The sequence below is a fragment of the Neomonachus schauinslandi genome, chromosome 13 (genome assembly GCF_002201575.2).
Source record: "Neomonachus schauinslandi chromosome 13, ASM220157v2, whole genome shotgun sequence".
NCBI classification, from domain to species: domain Eukaryota; kingdom Metazoa; phylum Chordata; class Mammalia; order Carnivora; family Phocidae; genus Neomonachus; species Neomonachus schauinslandi.
In genome coordinates this window covers 21,115,281-21,131,324 of record NC_058415.1, presented here as the reverse complement: position 1 = coordinate 21,131,324, position 16,044 = coordinate 21,115,281, and the positions used below count along the sequence as shown (strand labels likewise).

At 42.6% G+C, this 16,044-nt stretch overlaps 1 protein-coding gene across 18 annotated transcripts in view; it reads right to left on the bottom strand.

Moving 5' to 3' along the window:
- Positions 1 to 16,044, bottom strand: part of LOC110579734 (TLE family member 4, transcriptional corepressor) — a 143,072-nt gene that overhangs the window by 30,309 nt on the left and 96,719 nt on the right. For 2 of the 18 annotated variants that reach the window (XM_044920679.1, XM_044920678.1), the window contains exon 8: positions 15,212 to 15,223. The exons of the other annotated variants lie outside the window; for them this stretch is intronic. In XM_044920679.1, coding sequence (XP_044776614.1) covers positions 15,212 to 15,223 — 12 coding nt within the window. The remainder of the gene's footprint in view (positions 1 to 15,211; positions 15,224 to 16,044) is intronic. 18 annotated transcript variants of the gene reach the window in all.

The following is a 16,044-nucleotide window of genomic DNA, read 5'->3' as shown; positions in this document are numbered from 1 at the left end:
TTTTCCAGTAAACTGTTTTAATCTATTTGAAAGGCTAAACATTTTTTTCTTCCAAAGAGTGTTAACTCCACAAAGCCTCATATATATTCTTATGTATTATGTATGCAAATAGACTCTACAATATCGAGGGTAATTCAGCAGGAACACAGAAAAGCAACAACAGTATATCAATTTAAAGGGAGGCTGCCTAACAGTTTTGAGAGGGCTAGTAAGAAACTTCAAGTCTTCTTCATACCCCCTCAATATGGCAAAAAACAGCTGGGACAACTTGGTCTTAAGGTCCTTCATTAAAACACTAAAGTTTGGGGCGCCTGGGTGGCTCAGTTGTTAAGCGTCTGCCTTTGGCTCAGGTCATGATCCCAGGGTCCTGGGATCGAGTCCCACATCGGGCTCCCTCCTCGGCGGGAAGCCTGCTCTCCCTCTCCCACTCCCGCTGCTTGTGTTCCTGCTCCCGCTACCTCTGTCTTTGTCAAATAAATAAATAAAATCTTAAAAAAAAAAAAACAAACACTAAAGTTTGTGCTCTAGAACACAACTGACAAACAGAAATATAACACGAGCCATGTACATATTTTAAATTTTCCTAGTAGCTAGATTTTAAAAAATTGAAAAGAAACAGTAAAATTAATTTTAGTCATATATTTATTTAAGCCACTGTATCTAAAAATACCATATCAGCATAAAATCAGTATCAAAATTATTAGTGACACATTCTACATGATTTTTTTTTAGTACTAGGTCTTTAAAATCTGGCCTGTATTTCACATTTGCAGCACATCTCCATTTGGCCTGGCCACATTTCCAGGGCTTGAGAGTCACATGTGGCTTGTGGCTACTACACTGGGTGACACAGGCCTCAAAGATCCTAAAGGCACAACAGGAACCACGCCCCTTACTACAAGCATCTGGCACTTAATAGAAGCACAGGCTGGACCTGGCTACTGCCTACTTTCTCCAATCTGATTTCAAAGTCTCTTTGTCAGAATGCTGGACACCCCATACTCTCATCTCTCGGTGTGGGCTTCTGCCAAGAACTCTTCCCCAGCCTCTGAGCGGCTAGCATTTTTCACCTTTTATGTCTCAGCTTAAATGCCACTTTCTCAGAGAGGTCTTGTCGGTGACATTATCCAAGGAGATCTCTCCTGGATAACCCCTTATTTACTTCCTTCCTAGTATTTGTATCATGGCCATTATTTTGAATATTTTCTTGTCTCTTCTACTTGACTAGAAGTTTTGCAAAGGCAGAGACCCTCCACTTGGTTTGGTGCCTCAATTAACAGCTCCTGAACAAATGAGTGAACACAAAACTTGATCTGCTCATGCATCAACACTTGTGCATACGTCTTACTTGCTCCCATATTATTTTCACTGTATTGAGAGTAGAGGTTGTGCATCCCTAAAGGCCATAAGCTCCCGCACCTTATTTCTCTGTATCCTCAGCACTCAGTATTAATGACTGCCGTAGTCAGAAGAACAGCTGTGGGGGAGGGGGGGTGATGCAGATGTGTGCAGGCACACCAAAGGAAGGAGGCAGCCTTCAAAAGTCAAAAAAGGTAATTGTGAAAGTGATACAGTGACAAGACGATTTTCAGGACTATGCTGAAGAGACACCGAGAGGAAGCAATGCAAAAATTAAAACTGGAACAAAGGTCAGAAAGATGCCAGGTGGAAGAGAGGGTCAAAGGTGGCACCCTTTCCCTGTTTGTTCCCCACCAGCAAGGGCACAGGCCCCCTCCCCCAAGGTCAGCACCAGGATCTGACCTCTGGGTGGACACACAGGAAATATTTGTTGTTGCATAAACACATCAAGGCCACCAATTTTTCTTATTCTAAAAAAGATAAATCTTCCACATAAGGGAGACATTTTTCCACTGGCTCTCCTTCGTCTTTCATCATGTACTCATCCCTGTCTGTGACCAGGGAGAAACAAATCGTACTCAGGCCTGACCACCGAAAAGGTAGGATTTAAATGAGTCCTGCCTGACAGTCCGACCACACGAAGAATGCAGACATCAGCAGTTTCTCTGTGGCCGAGCACTTAGAGAAGAGTGATCCCTGGGGATCTCCTAGAAGGTTTCTCTCCCAAGGAGGTATGTGGTAAGAGGGGGAAAAAAAAAAAAAATCCCTCACTATTCACGTTTTTTTTTCTGGATAGTAAGTCACCACACACAGGTGACGAAAGAAAAAGCCCAATATTGGGCAGACAGAGAGAATACTTTTTTTTTTTTTTTAAAAGGAGCTTTACAATGGCTGATTATTAAATCAGAGGACTATCTAGAGTTTTATGTAAATTTTAGTATGTAAAGCAACATAAAGTGTTAATATCAATCAGTTTAACAAAGTGACTTCAGTATACTGAGGAATGAAAACAAACCAGACACAGATACTTAGAGACACAATTTCAAATCTTTCCAAAGAAATCATTTCAAGCGGCAGCTTTCATTTGACAAGTAGGTGCAAAGATGCAGGGCTGACAAAATACATAAAACATTGGAAGAACAGGTTGATTCACCAAATGTGTGCCAAGCAAGATTAGTCTGGTCTACCCAGGAAACAGCATTCCACTAACCCGTGCTGAGACGCTGACAGGGGAGTCTGTTCATGGTCTAACCCCACCCCCTCCCACCATTCCATCACAGGTCAAAGAGCGAAATTTAAGGGAACTACAGATCATGTCTCAGAGCTGTCTACTTGCCGCCCCAAACAACTGTGAGTGCTGGTCTGTTCTTCTGCTTCTCTGACCTTTCCTTTTTCCTTCCCTCCCACTCCTCACCTGGCCCCTGCCCTGCCAGCGACACCTCTGTCAATACTTAGTCTGGCTGGGGGCACTGTGGGCTAAAGAGGTTGTTGACCCTTATTCTAACATGTCCTTTTAGGTTAATTACTTTTGTATACTCGGTGTACCCAGTGACATTTAATCACTACAGCGCTACTCAGGTAAACAGAAGTGAATGGAGCCAACTGCAATTTGGCACCGAGCTAAATGGGGCGGTAATAGCATGCTGAAAATGGACTGGAAGCAAATACTCTCACACTCACCACAGTGAAAAATGAGGTGAATACCATCTGATCAATCACTCTTTTATTAAAAAGCAAGAACACTAACCCAGTGGTATGCTTTTGCTATTTAATACTAACTACGGCTTGAAGGAATCCTGCACTTCGTAATGTATGGACAGTCCGGTAAATGCCTGCTGACTGAAGGGATGAAGATGAAAGTAACTCAAAGTGTAGTTATGACTCTCTCTCTCCACATATGCACATGCGCACACATACACACACACATGTGCACACGCATCCCGTAGCAGGATAGCCCTCTGCTAACACAGCCAACAGTAGCCTCTTGCTAATCTTTTTGGTTTGTGTGAGCATCCAGGCCACAGGAATTAGATGCAGAAGGTCCTACAACTTGGTATGTAACCAAAGCATCCAGTACCGGATTCATTCAATGTCATGTCCCAGACCTTGAGCCACTAAAAGTCGGCTGAAACACACAGCCAAGGACTTCCGCTGGGAATGGAGAGTGGGTCAGTGAGGCCATTAGCAGCCCTGAGAGAGCCAGCCAGACCAGGGGGATAGAGATGGCGATTTTGTAGAAGTGCTTTCAATACTAGCTGGTGGATGAAAAAAAATGAGGCTTGACTCCTCTTTCTAAAGAACAACAAAAGACTTTGCAAGCATGGTCTCATGTAGTGACGCCAGGAAAATCCTACAACTTGAGCTGAATGCTGCTTCTGTACTGGCGGTACGTCAGACACCAGGGACACAAAGTGAGTATGGCACTAGTTTTCCGGCACTGTGGAGCTCAGATGGAAGGGGCTGGAAGGGAACAGTCACCGGCTCTAGAGTGAGAGCACTCTGGCTTCAAATCTCTGCACCAGCACCTATTAGCTGTGTGATTCTGGCAAGTCAAGCCCCTGCAGCATCCATGTTCCTACCTGTAAAATAAAGGTATCTGTTCTACGAGACCATCATGAAGATTAAATGAGGTAGCTACGTGAAGTGGCAGCCACACTGCCCTTTCTTTCATGCGGATTTCTGGAATCTGCCCGAGAAGTCAAAGGCCAAGCCTTTGCCCAGCCCCAACCAGGCAAGAAGATGCCCTGAGAGCTGCTACAAAGTCTCCTACTGGCCTTCCTTTGAAAGAGGGTAATGGGCAGTTCCTTGGGTTCTGGGTAAAGGCCACTCTCCTATATGCCCAGGTTCAAATGTTTCAGACAGCCGATTCTCTAGTTTGGGCATCTACCTGCCCTGTTGGCTTAGTGTCCTCTTTAGAAGTTCTGCTCTTTCTCCTTATTTGCAGAATTCATGTCAAGCATACCTTCTAACATGACGTTGAGTTGGGGTAACAGAGTGAAGTCGAAACTTGCAACCCCAACTTCACTGGAGGCTTAACAAATGACTCTAAAGGACTAATGGGGTTGGGGGGCACAGAGCACGTATTCCCCTTGTGAATAGCTGAATACTGGCAGTTACTGAACTGAGTACCAGGCACGCTGCTGGGCTGTGAGGCACTGGCTCAGTACACAGTAAAAAGGGCAGACCCTGCCCTCAGAGAGCACTCGCTGTAGTAAAGGGGCATAAAATTAAATTATTAATAATATATTAATAAAAAATTAGTAAGTGCAAATGGCAATGTGTTACAAAGGACATAAACAGGATGCTAAAATTGAGCCTGACAGGGTGGCCAGGGATGGCCTCTTCTAAGAGATGACATTCAGGCTGACAGCGGGAGCACAAGCTGGAGCCAACTACGTGAAGAGCCAGGAAAAGAATGCTGCAGACAGAGGGAACAGCACATGCACAGGCCCTGCCGCGGAAGGAAGCCTGCGGTGACACCTGAGGGCCAGGAGGGCTGGGGGCCTGCGACGGAGGGGGAGCAGGGGGGGATGGTGCTGGGCAGAGGGGGCTGGGCTGTGCGGGGCTCAGCAGGCCACCGTGAAGTCTGTTGTATTCGAAGTGCCACTGAAGGGAATGATGAGATGGCACCCACTCTAGGAATCCTTCAGGAGATCTTTGGAAAGTTCTATGTTAGACGGGGGGCCAGAGTCAGAGTTAAGATTTTAAAAGTACTTAAAAACAGAAAAGACTACTTTACCTACCCTCCACCCTTAGTAATTAAAAATAAAAACAATAGGGGCGCCTGGGTGGCTCAGTTGGTTAAGCGACTGCCTTCGGCTCAGGTCATGATCCCGGAGTCCCGGGATCGAGTCCCGCATCGGGCTCCCTGCTCGGCGGGGAGCCTGCTTCTCCCTCTCCCACTCCCACTGCTTGTGTTCCCTCTCTCGCCATCTCTCTCTGTCAAATAAATAAAAAAAAAAAAAAAAAAAATCTTTAAAAATAAAAACAATAAATGTACAATATAAGCCTTACATTATGCTAAAATGAAAACAAAATTTTGATTCAGATCTTCAAAGCTGAGCTTTCATCACTTTTGGTGCTCCTGCTTTTACTAACACAGTTAGCAGGCCTTAGCTGGGCCTGCAGCTAATCGAGCGGTGGAAGGGAAGCAGTGGTCCAGGGGAGACGATGCTGGATCCGACTGGAGAGGGTGCTGGAGGAGGGGAGAAGAGGATGCATTTGAGAGAGATGGAGACTTAGAACCCCGTGACTGACTTCATACAATCGTGGGGGGGGGGGGGGCAGCGCACATAAGTATTTGTATATTCCAGGGTGTGTGCATATATATATGTATTTATATATATGTATATATGTGTGTGTATATATGTATGTATGTATATAATTAAAATGAAATCAAGTTTGTCAACATACTTCATTCATCTTCACTGTGACATAGGTTTCTACTGGAAAAAGAAAGGGCTCCTGTCCTTTCCTAGGTATCCCACAAGAATGCTCTTAACCTTAAGGTGCTCATGAGGCTGCGTGGCACATGTAAACAGCATCCTCCAGGCTTACCACGGGGTCGGGGTGGGGGGGCACACAACTGATCTAATGAGCCAGAATTACATTTCCACAAAGTGGTATACTAGGCATTTGAGATAGATGCTAAAGAATAAATGCTATCCTTACTCAAAGAAACTTAGAAAGAAGGTAAGACATCTCTCTGTGGTGAACCGAAAACAGCGAGACGTTTCAGAAGGGGGAGGACTAGCCCCTGAGACCTCCCTGGGAGCAGTAGGCCAGGCACTTCATGGGAAGGAGGACTGAGGGGATTTCAGACATAAGGTGATGGCTAAGCTAAGTCTGGGAGAAAGAGGAGGAGAGTAAAACACGGAGCAGCAAGGACCGAAAGGTGTCCTTTCTCTGGGACAGGGTCACAGGATGAGACAAGCTGGTGGGGAAGAATTTAATGACCGGACAGTGGCTCTCCACCCTGACTTCATGACAGACTCACCCGTGGAACTTTAAACAACAACAACAACAACAAAACCCCACCTGTGCCCTGCCCTAAAACAACGGAGTCAGACTGAGGAGTGGGCCCAGGCAATTTTACAAGCCCCCAAGTGACTCTAAAGCTGAGAACCTCTGACCTAAGGTGTATTCAGATAATCAGCAGTCGCTGGGACTGCTGTCAATTAGAACTCCTAATCAACTTGAACCACCTACCTATTAGTACCAAGTGACCTCCAGCCCTTTCAGAGGGCACAATTAGCTCCGAGGCAGCGACGGCATCCCAGACTTTATCTCCCTGTGGCTGTTCTTGCCAGGAGGACCCACATTTAACTAGTAAGAAATAACATATTTTGGAGTTGGGAGTGAGAAAAAACTCAATCACAACCATGTCAAAAGATGAGGATACACGCTCTTTACACATTTCTGAACGCTTGAATGTGGTGTTCCCATGCATGACTCTACAATGCTGACAAAGTGATGTATTTTGAGTGCCATAATTAAAACAATAATCTCAATAAAGTGGGCATTATGAGATAATTGGCCATCCTCAGGTATTAAGTAAACTGTGGTAAAAGCCAAGGATACTCTTCGCCAAGGTCAATTACAATAATTGCTTATCTGAATTACATTATGCTATTACAAACCCTGCTTGATTTAAAAAAAAAAAAAAAAGGCAAAAAACAATAAGAACTGATATAACACACACCACAGGGAAATGACCTGAGAAGTTCTTGTTCTTGTTGCTTGACTAACAGTCACTGAAGAGTTCATACAATCAACTTTGTAGGGCCCCCCACTTACACCCTATCCGTTTAAACCATACGTGTTTCTTCAGCTTTGCAGTCTGAGTTTACTAAGGAAATATGCCTATCAGACGTTAGGTGGCTCGAGAGGGTAACGTATAGGAAAACGGAGTGGCTCTAAATTAATAATAAAATTAGACAGTACATGAGAAAAACAAATACCCATTACTCCTTGAGAGTAATTCCCCCCCCACCCCACCCCATCAGCATGTTACAAGAAGTCTTCACGGTCTTTTGCAGAAATCGAGTCTCTCAGATATGCTGGTTTATAGCTTGGGGGAAGAGATTTTGCCCTCCACATGCCACTGTCAGCTTGCCTAGAGGATTAACACTCAGGCTCAAGTAACCAATGGTCAACCAGAAGAGCCAGGAAAAGCTTGGAAGACCAGAAGAGGGAAAACAAAATGTTTGACCTTCCTTCGGCTAATAGGAATGTGTTTGGCAATCGAAGAGTATGAAACTTCTTTTTTAAGCTGTGATTAAACATCAAGACTTTGATGTTTTATACGGCATTCTTCCCCACTAATTAACTTCATTAGTGCAGTTAATTAGTGGGGAAGAATACCGTATAAAACATCAAAGTCTTGATGTTTAGTGTCACCATCAGTTCAACTAAACAGTAATAAAGAAATAATTTCTTAAAGCGCATTTATGCATGCTCAGCACTTCTGTTTACAAGCTCAAATTGTATGATAGGAACATTTTTCAAAATATCCAAAGATGCTATCCACAATGCAATCCAACTGCACTGACAGCAACAACATACCATTTAATGTAGTGTAATTAAGTGGCCAAGAACGCCACATAAAGCAAAAGAATTGAGACATTTAATCATAGTTACGAGGACAGTTATAAATCTACCATTACTGTAAGATGAAGGAATGGGGAAACCCAAGGCAAATAGCCACACGAAGAACTATGTAACCTGAAGGCTGATGCTAATTATGCATTAGAAAGTGGGTTTAGCTTCAGTCTAAGAAAATGGATCAAGCTATCAAACATGAAGTGCAGACAGCAGATCCTTTCAAGCACTATCAGAGGGCACCGAGTGTACCTTGCCCTTTCCAGTGGAATGCAGCGAGCAGGGATGGTAAGAATACTGGAATGCCAAGACCAGCGTGGGCCTTCTCAACAGGAAGCTCACAGCTACCAACAGGCTCTACCGAACAAAGCTGAAAGTGCTCATCTTTATCTGGGAGGGAAGGGGGAAATCATCTAGTCCCTCGCTTACTCCTGAGTAGGGCCCACTCACTGTCCAGCAGCATCGAGATGGCCTCTGAGAGCTTATTAGAAATGCCCCGCCGCAGGCCCCGCCCCATACCCACTGAATTGGACTCTGTTAACCCACGTGTGCCTTTTATGCTCATTAAATGTTTGACAAGCACCTGTCTACTTCAACCTCCTCCCTTCATATAGGAAGAAACCTGAGTCCCGAGGATGAAGTAACTCAAACTAACAAGGGCAGATACCGGAAGACAGTCCTCTGATTTTAGTAAGAGGCATAGGAAATGATGCCTGTGTGCTGTCAAAAGAAACCAACCTGTACACAGAGCAACGAGGCATCATCAATAAAAGAGGACACAAAAGGAGTCCAGAGAATGACAAAGGGGCTTGCTTCATTAGGTCTGACAGATCTGGGTTCAAATCTATTCTACCTAGGCCAAGGAGTCTGAAACATGTATGAAGAGAAAACTTACAAATTCTATAAATACAAAAGATGAAAAGGACTTTAAAACGTATATTAAAAAAGAAAAACTCTAGAAAAGTCTCCACTTTATTTTTTTGATGAAAGACAGCAACATGAGAGAAAATATGGCCTTGGCAGGGCCACCACACAGGACGGCGGAGGATACGTGCTGAAGACTGTGGGCGCTATGAATCCTGTTCCCGCACAAATCTGTGTGGCCAGACTAACTCCCAAGAGAATGACAAGCACGGGCAGTCTGTCGCATCACCTGAGGCTGCATCCAAAGGTCAATCAGGATTCTAGACAATGACAAAAAAAGGAACAAGAATGTAGGCTCCATAAAAACCACTGAGGCAATTTTGTCAGAATTCTTAATTTATAATGAATGTTTCTCTTCCTAATGAACTGTGAGCTCCATGAGGGCAGACATCTGTCTTTTTCACCTCTATATCCCCACAGCCTAAGTACAATGCCTGTACTTGGCTCGCCACTGAAGAGCAACATTTTAAGAACATTTAACAAAGAACAGTTTTGTAGCTTAGTGTATGGAGATGCCCACTGTATTTGGCATCATACAGCAACTGCTACACTGAGTGATGGAACAAATCTGACTGATAAACTTAACTCTTGGGAGCTACCTTAAGCTTCCCAGGGCTGTGGGACAAATTCTCACAAACCAGGTGGCTTCAAACAACAGAAATGTGTTGTCTCACAGCTTGGGAGGCCAGAAGTTGTGGCCAAGGTGTCAGGAGGGCCATGCTCCCGCTGGAGTCTCTAGGGAAGAGTCCTTCCTTGCCTCTCCAGCTTCTGATGGTTGCTGGCAATCCTTGGCACTGCTGGGTGTGTGGCAGCCTAACTCCAGTCTCTGCCTGTCTTCATGTGGCCCTCTCCTCTCCCAGTTTACGTACTTCCCTGTCCCCACCCCCGCAACAGTGACAATGTCACTTAAGTGTCTCGAGAACTATTCGGTCTAGATGACTTTCTCACCACATCCATGTGGTCTCAGTGTCAAGGCAGAGGTGCTGGCTTTTTAAACAAATGTTTCCCCAACCCCTTCTTATTTCTTTCAGAGTCTTGCCTCATCTCCATCATTGAAAGTACTAAGGAGGGGCGCCTGGGTGGCTCAGTAGTTAAGCGTCTGCCTTCGGCTCAGGTCATGATCCCAGGGTCCTGGGGTCGAGCCCCGCATCGGGCTCCCTGCTCGGCGGGAAGCCTGCTTCTCCCTCTCCCACTCCCCCTGCTTGTGTTCCCTCTCTCGCTGCGTCTCTGTCAAATAAATAAATAAAATCTTAAAAAAAAAAAAGCACTACAGGATTTCAACCTGTAGCACTCCTCCAAAGGAACAATATTTATACTGCAAAATGATGAACTTGGTCCTCCAAAACATTCTCCTACTCAAGACCTTGAATGAGTGAGGCAGCAGCAGACAAGATGCGACAGACCCACAAAAGTACTCATCGTGCAAGGTATGGTCCTTTGAGAGACAGGGCTACTGGGCTGAGGGTGAACCAAGAATATATGAGCTTTTTCCTTAAAAAAAAAGAAAAAAAAAGTTTTAAAAAGATTAATGATATGCCTAAAAATGTGACTGATATATAAACTTCCTAACGACTTGGAAGCCAATATTTCAAATCAATAAAGTCTCAATCTCTGAGATACTTTGGACTCGAAAATACTTTTTGGGTAAGTAATAAACTCATTTTTAATTCAAGCCAAAGAAGCTAAAAAACAGAAATCATGCTCTCTTACATTCTAATATTCTGCCAAGTAGTTAGTGTGATAACTGACATTCAGACATATGACCTTCTGTTCAAGTCAAATGAGTTATCTTTAGATATTTTGTAACAACGATTCTTGGGATTTAAGTACCTTATAATAAAATCTATCTTTCATTTTGCTTTTGTTTAGAAAAGGCTTGAATAATACCCCTACAACAGTGTTCTGGCAAACACTCTTAAATTATGTAATTCACCAGGTTCAACTCTGCTGGTACAATCACTTTCAAAGAAGATGGTTATAATACATTATCATTACAGCTATATAATCCAAGTTGAATTTTCCTTGGCTGAATTCCTAACATTTTAATGCTGAAATTGATTTGTTTTAAAAACATCATGTGAAGGGTTTTTAAATACCATACATGCCCAAGCTCTTTATTTTAAATGCTTTAGAAATGAGCTTGCATAAACAGGAAAAAAAAAAAATCTGTTCTCTAATCTAGCATTAAGCATATTTTAAAGAACAACAGGCATGTTTCCAAACAAACTACTGCAGTATACAAATTACCCAGCAGGGATGAGGATAACAATGCTTCTTATGTGGGTTTAGAACCTAGAGAAAGCTGACATTTCATTGAAGTTGTCTTGGAAACAATATTCTTTGTATTATTTAAAACACACGAGGTGCATATTTGGGCGTGAGCTATTTCTTGTGAAGCAGTCAGATCGTGAGGCTGCCAAGGTTCTAGTACAGTGATGAAGAATGGGAGTGTGTAAGCACTGAAATTATGTAAGATGTTCACAAGAACACAGGACTACCCTGACTCACATGCCAGGCTCTCCTCTGGTTCCCACTTGGGAAGATTTTTCTTTACTTCTAAGACCATTGTGCAAACTGACTGCAAGAGTGGCCACAGTTTTTCAGACCTCCCTGTATCCCCATTTGGTAGTGCTCTCTCCCACTGAGGCTAGACTTGGTCATGTGAACTGCTTTGGCCAAGAGTACAGTATCAAAGGCTCTCCTAAACTCTGCCACTGCAAAAAAAAAAAAAAAAAAAGAACAAGCCCTTGGCTAGCCTGCTGGGTGGCTACAAGAGATACATGGGAGAGAGCCAGGTTCTCTCAGCTGAAGACATTCTAGACCACCCAGGTGACTTCAGACAAGATCAGCCCAGCCCAGGTAGAAGGACTTTTCCCACAGCTAACACAGAGACTAAAGAGATAGAACATGGACACATGGGTGGCTCAGTCACTTGAGTGTCTGCCTTCAGCTCAGGTCATGATCCCAGCGTCCTGGGATCAAGTCCTGCATCGGGCTCCCTGCTCCGCAGGGAGTCTGCTTCTCCCTCTACCGCTCCCCCGCTGCTTGTGCTCTCGCTCTCTTTCATGGTCTCTCTCTCTCTAATTAATAAATAAGTAAAATCTTTTAAAAAAAGAGATATAACATATAGTTTTCATTTTATACCCAGTCTTAGAAGACTATTACACGATTGCTAACTGACATAACCATTTAATTAAGTATAAGCACCATAAGAATATATGCCCCTTTTCCTTCTTTAAACTATAAAGAATAGATGAAAATAATGTAAAGAAGCAAGCTCATTCCTTTCTACTTCCCAACCTCATCACTTCTAATACCTTAAATGAATCAACATATGTATAAATGGTAAACTACCATAGATTCATTATTGCTTCACCAATACCAACTGACATTTGAAAATCACTCTATAATTTTCAAATCATTTCCACATAGATCATCGTGTTTGCCCTCTCCAAAACTTTGTTAGGATAGTATTATCACCACCATGTTAGTGATGAGCAAACAGAACTCTAGTGAGATTAAGGGACTGCTTGAGGTAGACAGAAGTACAGCTGGTATCCCTGAACTGATTCTCACTAATACCCTGACATGAAGTAAGGAGACTAAGACAAGGTCAGTGAGAGGATGCATACCTGATCAATTCATGGAGTAAAAAGGCAAGATAGAAAAAACTACATATTGATGTCACTGAAATAATTTAGAAAAAAACAGAATAGCTCCCAGTATAAATCCTAAACCACACTGATATTCCAGGATTACATAAGTTAGACATGAATTAAAATATCACTTCTTTAAAAAGCAAGAGATTATTTTCCCAAGTTATTATTTTTTAAATAGTTCTCAGTATTCAAATTGTGCATACAATTTGGTGAATCAAAGGAATGTCGAAGATAAAGGGACTAGAGTAATGATACCTCCATAAAACTAGTCAGGACTGGCGTCGTGGAAGCTCTGTAATTGGTTCTGTCCACATCTGAATATTAGAACTACTCTCAAATTCATGTTTATACTCAGCTTAGTTCTACATCTCATCTTCATTTAAATTTCCTCCCGAGGACATTTTATTTTAAAGATTTTATTTATTTGACAGAGATACAGCGAGAGAGGGAACACAAGCAGGGGGAGTGGGAGAGGGAGAAGCAGGCTTCCCGCCGAGCAGGGAGCCGGACGTGGGGCTCAACCCCAGGACCCTGGGATCATGACCTGAGCCGAAGGCAGACGCTTAACGACTGAGCCACCCAGGTGCCCCTAAATATCCTCCTGAGGACATTTTGAAAAGGGAATAAAAAGTACTTTTTTAAAATTATCATTTCACAGAAAAAAAAAAAAAAAAGTATCATCTAAGCCCTCAGAAGAATGACCATGGAGTCGGGGGACCCCTGAAGACAAAAAAAGCACAGGCACAGAGAAGGAAAGGATTCATCCAAAAGACAGGGAATTAGGCTGGGAGTTAAATTAATGGTTTGTATCAAAGGTTGGCCAACTTCTTTGGTAAAAGGCTTGCTAGTAATCATTTTAAGGCTTTGTGGACCACATAAGGTCTCTGTTGCATATTCTTTGTTTACAACCCTTTAAAAATATAAAAACCAGTCTTAGTTCATGGGCCACAAAAAAAAGAAAAGGAAAGGAAAAAGAAAAGTAAGAAATGAATTTGGCCATAGTCTGCCTGCCCCTCATCTATATAACTGCAAGAGAATGTGGTTTATTCCTACATTTTTTTTTAATCTAAAAAGTATCGCCACAACAATCCTATCGAGCTTCCAGTATTCTCTCCTCGTGGTGCACTCAACAGGTCTCGAGAGGGGAGAGATGAGGTCTGCATGGGATGACCTGCCATGCCACCTGGCTCGTCTTGCCACCTGAGATGCCCCTAGCATTTTGATTTTCATTATTTTAAACGCAAGGGAAAGGTCCTAAGTTGTCATCTTAAGAACTTCAGTTATCCGTCCATTCAGTTTCATGGCTTAACTTACTAGGCCTGGGGCACTGGACAAGAAATTGTGGGCTGACTGGTTTGAAGGAGAATGGGCTGAGTTGGCCGAACACTCTTCCCTCCCTCCACTGCTTTATTCAAGAACGTAACAAAGAAAGGACGGCTGTGACAGGGGCACCCTGACAGCGATACAGGAATGTTCAAAGCCGGAAAGGACAAGGTCTTTGCCCTCAAAGCATTTTGTCCATGGAAAAGTTAGAGATAAGATAAGCACACAAGTTCTAAGGCTGCACTCAGAGGCTACATGTCAGGAAATCCTTCGGGGCCAGATGCGCTTTAACATTCAGTATTTTGTTGGAGTAAGATACACTTACTGTACATGTTCTGGGATAACAGCCAGAACCAAACATTCATACTCCTGGAGTCAATTCAGTTTCATTACCAAATGAGATGCAAAAAAAACCCACTCTGTCTTCAGAGCTCTTTGGATGTCAGGGTAGTGGATACGCAATTGTAGTGGATAAGGTAAGGGATAAAGATAAGATTAGGCCTGCCCAATCTCAGAAGAGTCTGTAAACTTATTTTATCTTTCTCTTTAAGTTTTAACTTAAGAAAACCACATAATATGGTCCTGTCAGGTCCAAACTCTAAGCAACGGTCAACTTTCGCTGCACCAGGCAGCCTTCTCTACAGCACCAGATCTTTACAAAGACAACAGGGTCACCTGAGATGCAAGTGAGGTGAATTCAAGCTAATCGAGATTTTAGTCTTAGTAACACTTTCTTGCATGCCCAAAAGTCATTAAAAATCAGATTACGAAAACACACAATATATCCCCTAAGAGATAGTTAAGGAAAGTATATAGCTTTCTCAATAAATTATCCTTCGAATCACTAAATACCTGTGGCTATGTGGCTAGAAAAGTAATATGCTTTTAGAAGGGGGCCACTGTAATGTGGATATTATATCTCCAATTCCCAAGAAAACATGCTCTAACACCCAATAATATGAAAGCTAGAGATTTTATGACCTTCTCGGTATGTATGTCTCTGTCACTCTATGAGGAAAGAGCCTGTGCCCAAATGACCTTTGCTTTGGCTATAGCACCCTATAAGAAGCAAGCCCTTTGTCAAAACCTAACAAATCTACGAAAGTGATTTTCATTTGTAATTTGTACACTTAAGCATGAAAAACAAACTACAGAGGTTCACTGAACTGGCAGATGGTGAGTTCTTTTCACCACAGTAGACAGAGTATATCCAAGATTCTTTCTAATGCATCAATACATTATTTTCCCCAGACTGAATCTGGTTTTTTAAATATAGACAACAAACTTAGAGAACTTCTGTCCAAACACTTTGGTTTTAATACGTAAGTAAAAGCAAGTGGCGGGACTTGCCTGAGGTCCTATAATCATAAGAGGGGAAGCTAGAATAGATTGAGGTCTGCATGTGGTTTCTGATTCAAGGAATGGAAGTCAGCTGATACACAAGGATGATTACCCCAGACAATACATACAGATTAAAGCCTACATATTAGTTCTGGCTGTATTACATTAGGCTCACAGGGTCAAGATTACAAAGAAACAAAGTTTCTAATTATCAAAGAGGCAGGTCCATACACAGAACCGGATGAAGCTCATCCTCCCTGACCCTAAGCATCCTGTATCCTTGATAAGGCTGTGCACAATTTCTTTTCTGCCTCATTCCACGTATTTCAGAATACAGTTAACATTTCCTGCTAATTTCTCTAACAACTGAGGACTTTATACAATATAAAATATTCTCTGAACTTGTGCAGCAATTGCATCCCACTCACTACTTGTTTTGTATTGGTATTTTATATACAAACAGGCATTCAAAAGAGAAGAAAGAAGTTTTAGTAAGAGTACTTGACAAGGTTAATCTTTCATTAATCTTCCTCCTGAAGTTTCTGAGTTTGGTAAATGTAAAATGTCGTACGCTGCCCACTTCTGCTTCTACAGGCAAAAGAGTGCCCACCATTGGGCTACATTAATACAGATGTGAAATTAATGACAAGCCTACAAAACTCGGAAGGAGTTTCGTTGTGAGGATGTCGCATCTTAAAAATTGGGGGATGGTAAAGGCTCAGTTTATTTCCAGAAAAGAAAATAAAAAGTTAAATCTGGCACTGGTTATATGTAAATGCAAAATATAGAAGTGTCTTACAAAGAGCTTAATGAAGAAATCAGGTTATCAGGACCTGTG